Raw genomic sequence first — 2767 nt, forward strand, 5'->3', positions numbered from 1 at the left:
TCAGAGCACTAACTGCAATACCATGCACTGTTGGTGTTTTCACAACTCTCTGAAACTCCACTGATGGGCTGGAGCACCAGAGAGCACTCCTAATAAGATGAAAATAAAAGCTGCAATAACGTCTTAATTATTTACATTGACCCAGTCCTCTAAGAGGACAAGTGGACCAAAACCACACCCTCCATGCACAACAGACCCACCTGATCCACTCACCCTAGAAGTAAAGAGCTCAGGTTTTAAACTTTTAACCTGTCTGTATGTTCACTGTGTACTTAACAAAAAATAGAAATAAGTGAAAACCCAGAAGCAGCCCATTTCTATGCCATGTTTTACTCATTCTACTCACTCATTATGGATGCCCGGGTACGTAAAGCACACATGCTCAGTGTATCTATTACATAGCAGCTTAGCATTTAGCACAACAGTGTCACCTTCCATTAGCAAAAAGATGCTAAAATTAGCACAGCAATTCTAATAGTCTAAATTTGCTCTGTGTGTGGGTGAGCTCAAGGTGGAAAACAGAGTAAAGGCCAAACCACACAGATCTCGACTGCTGAGAACAAGCAGCAACAAACAAGTACCTGTACAGACAGAAGTGTCCCTGTAGTCCTACACACACAACCTGTCGTAACTACAACCTGCCGTCCAACACCTTACTGCCCAAATCTGAATAAAAACCAATTGCAATGAAATCAAAAAGGTTAAAACCCATATTTATTTGAAAACAGTAGAAATGCAAGAGATAAAAGACTGAGCAATGTTATTTTTTTGCTTTTGTTTTTTTTTTTTAAAAGGTCATTTTTTACCCCTCTGCCTCCCAGCAAATTTCAAATTCCTATGTTGCTTTCTTCTCATTTACTGCAGTGACAATATTGTCAAAAAACCTGACCTCTGACCTTGAGGTCAAGGTCACCGGGATTGAAACTCTTCTGAGATTTTTAGTAAATGCACATATTGTTTATGTTTGAAACATCTATGTGACCTTGTTGTCAAGTCATTGCATTCACAAACTTAGCTATCCATGCCACCCGTCCGCCTGGAGGGGTGACGACTATACCCCAAACAAGCCACACTTAAAAAGAGTTTGTAAACAACTCAATTTTAGTAACTGATATTTTGTCTTTAAAACTGCATCCTGCTCTAGTCTCATAACATATTTTGAATAGTGACAAGCTAGTGGTAGGTGGGGAAATGGGAAGAAATGTGCACCACCTCAGAGTCACACAAACAGTTAAGAGGATTAATCCTGGAAAGTCGGAACATGTGTGCTCCTTGAGCAAACAAAATAGGTCATGGAAGGTGGTGGTAATAGCTCTGTGCAGCCCTCACTGAGCCAAACACTTACTAACAGAGCTTGAAAGCAGCGTAGGATTGCATAATCTGTGTTATATTATCCACCACATTATGAACTTACTTAAGGATAAAAATATGAGATTTAACACACAGAGAACAAAAAACATTGCCTATGCTTAATAAACTTGCCATTTCATTCTGGGAGCATTACAGATAAAGGAGAAGTTACTCACATGTTGAGCGTGGCACTGAGACAGAGGCAGATTCCTTCTCGAGAGCGGAAGTTCTTGTGCTTTAAACCAGGAAGCAGCCTTTCCCAAACATACTGCATGAAGGAGAACAAGAAGGATAAAAGTGTGAGCAAGAGTAAGAGAGAAAAAAAAAAGAAAAAGAAGGGGTGTCAGTAGGTCATCATCATCATCAACTCATCATTGGATGAGCAGTTTATGGAGTACAGAAGAGGGCACAATCTATGGAGATGAGCACGTGAGGCATGTGTAAATAAAACAAAGCATTATGGAGTAACTTGTGTAATTCCTCCAATATCCACAAGAGGGGGTGGATAGGTAGAGTGCAGGCCCTCTGTAGTTTTTTTTAATGCATTACTAATATGGAGGTGGCTTTAATTTGCCTGTATTTTTTTCTCTGCTGTGTCACATTTTTAGAATAACTTTTTCTAGAATAAGTACAACTCAATATACATGTCTTGTATAAAATTTAAATGACATTTGACAAAACTGTCTTCATCTTACATGTGGTACACTGGAGGATTTACCTGTTTAGGCAATGATTTGTGTGTGTGTGTGTGTGTGTGTGTGTGTGTGTGTGTGTGTGTGTGTGTGTGTGTGTGTGTGTCTCACCATTGGTGAGGCAGTCTGTTCCATGCAGCGAAGGATGAGGGCTTGGCTGTTCTCCCTGACCTGGTCCTTGCCATCACCCAGCCTGTCCACCAGGGCCGGCAACACTACACACACAGAGAAAGGGAGTGGGTGGTGAGTAAGAGTCTATGAAAAACAGTTCACTGTGCATGCCGCACATGACACCGAAACTCTACAAGATTTAAAAGCCAAAGATATTTAAGACAAACAAAAAAAACATTGCTGTACAAAGTTGAATGTTCATGCTTAATATCATATGAGTGTGTCTGATAAAAAAGGGGAAAAAAGGAAAGAAAGCTTAAGTAATACAACCATCAACACCGTAGCTTTGACTAGAAAAGGGGAATGAGAGGGCAGCAAATGGGAAATGGACCATGGCTAAAATAATGTCAAATGCCCCGGTGTCAGAGAGGCTGATGTAATGCAGTGACAAAAGAAAGCCCTTTCAATGCTGGAAAACCAAGCTATGAGAACTGCAAGTTACTCCAATTCTCCCAATTTAGGAATAATAATCTTTGTACATCTGTACTCTGAAATTGTTTTTTTGCTAATAATTATTAGTCCCTTTCCCCAAGCCTATCAGGTCTGTGGGGGGG

At 40.3% G+C, this 2767-nt stretch overlaps 1 protein-coding gene across 1 annotated transcript in view; it reads right to left on the reverse strand.

Moving 5' to 3' along the window:
* The window catches only part of clasp2 (cytoplasmic linker associated protein 2), a 72311-nt gene that overhangs the window by 48596 nt on the left and 20948 nt on the right, over positions 1 to 2767 (reverse strand). The window contains exons 3-4 of the mRNA XM_013909615.1: positions 2154 to 2257; positions 1527 to 1618 (exon numbers count right to left, since the gene is read on the reverse strand). Of these exons, the coding sequence (XP_013765069.1) occupies positions 1527 to 1618; positions 2154 to 2257 (196 nt within the window). The remainder of the gene's footprint in view (positions 1 to 1526; positions 1619 to 2153; positions 2258 to 2767) is intronic.

The sequence above is a fragment of the Pundamilia nyererei genome, unplaced genomic scaffold (assembly GCF_000239375.1).
Source record: "Pundamilia nyererei isolate P.nyererei 1_Seehausen unplaced genomic scaffold, PunNye1.0 scaffold00028, whole genome shotgun sequence".
Lineage (NCBI taxonomy): Eukaryota > Metazoa > Chordata > Actinopteri > Cichliformes > Cichlidae > Pundamilia > Pundamilia nyererei.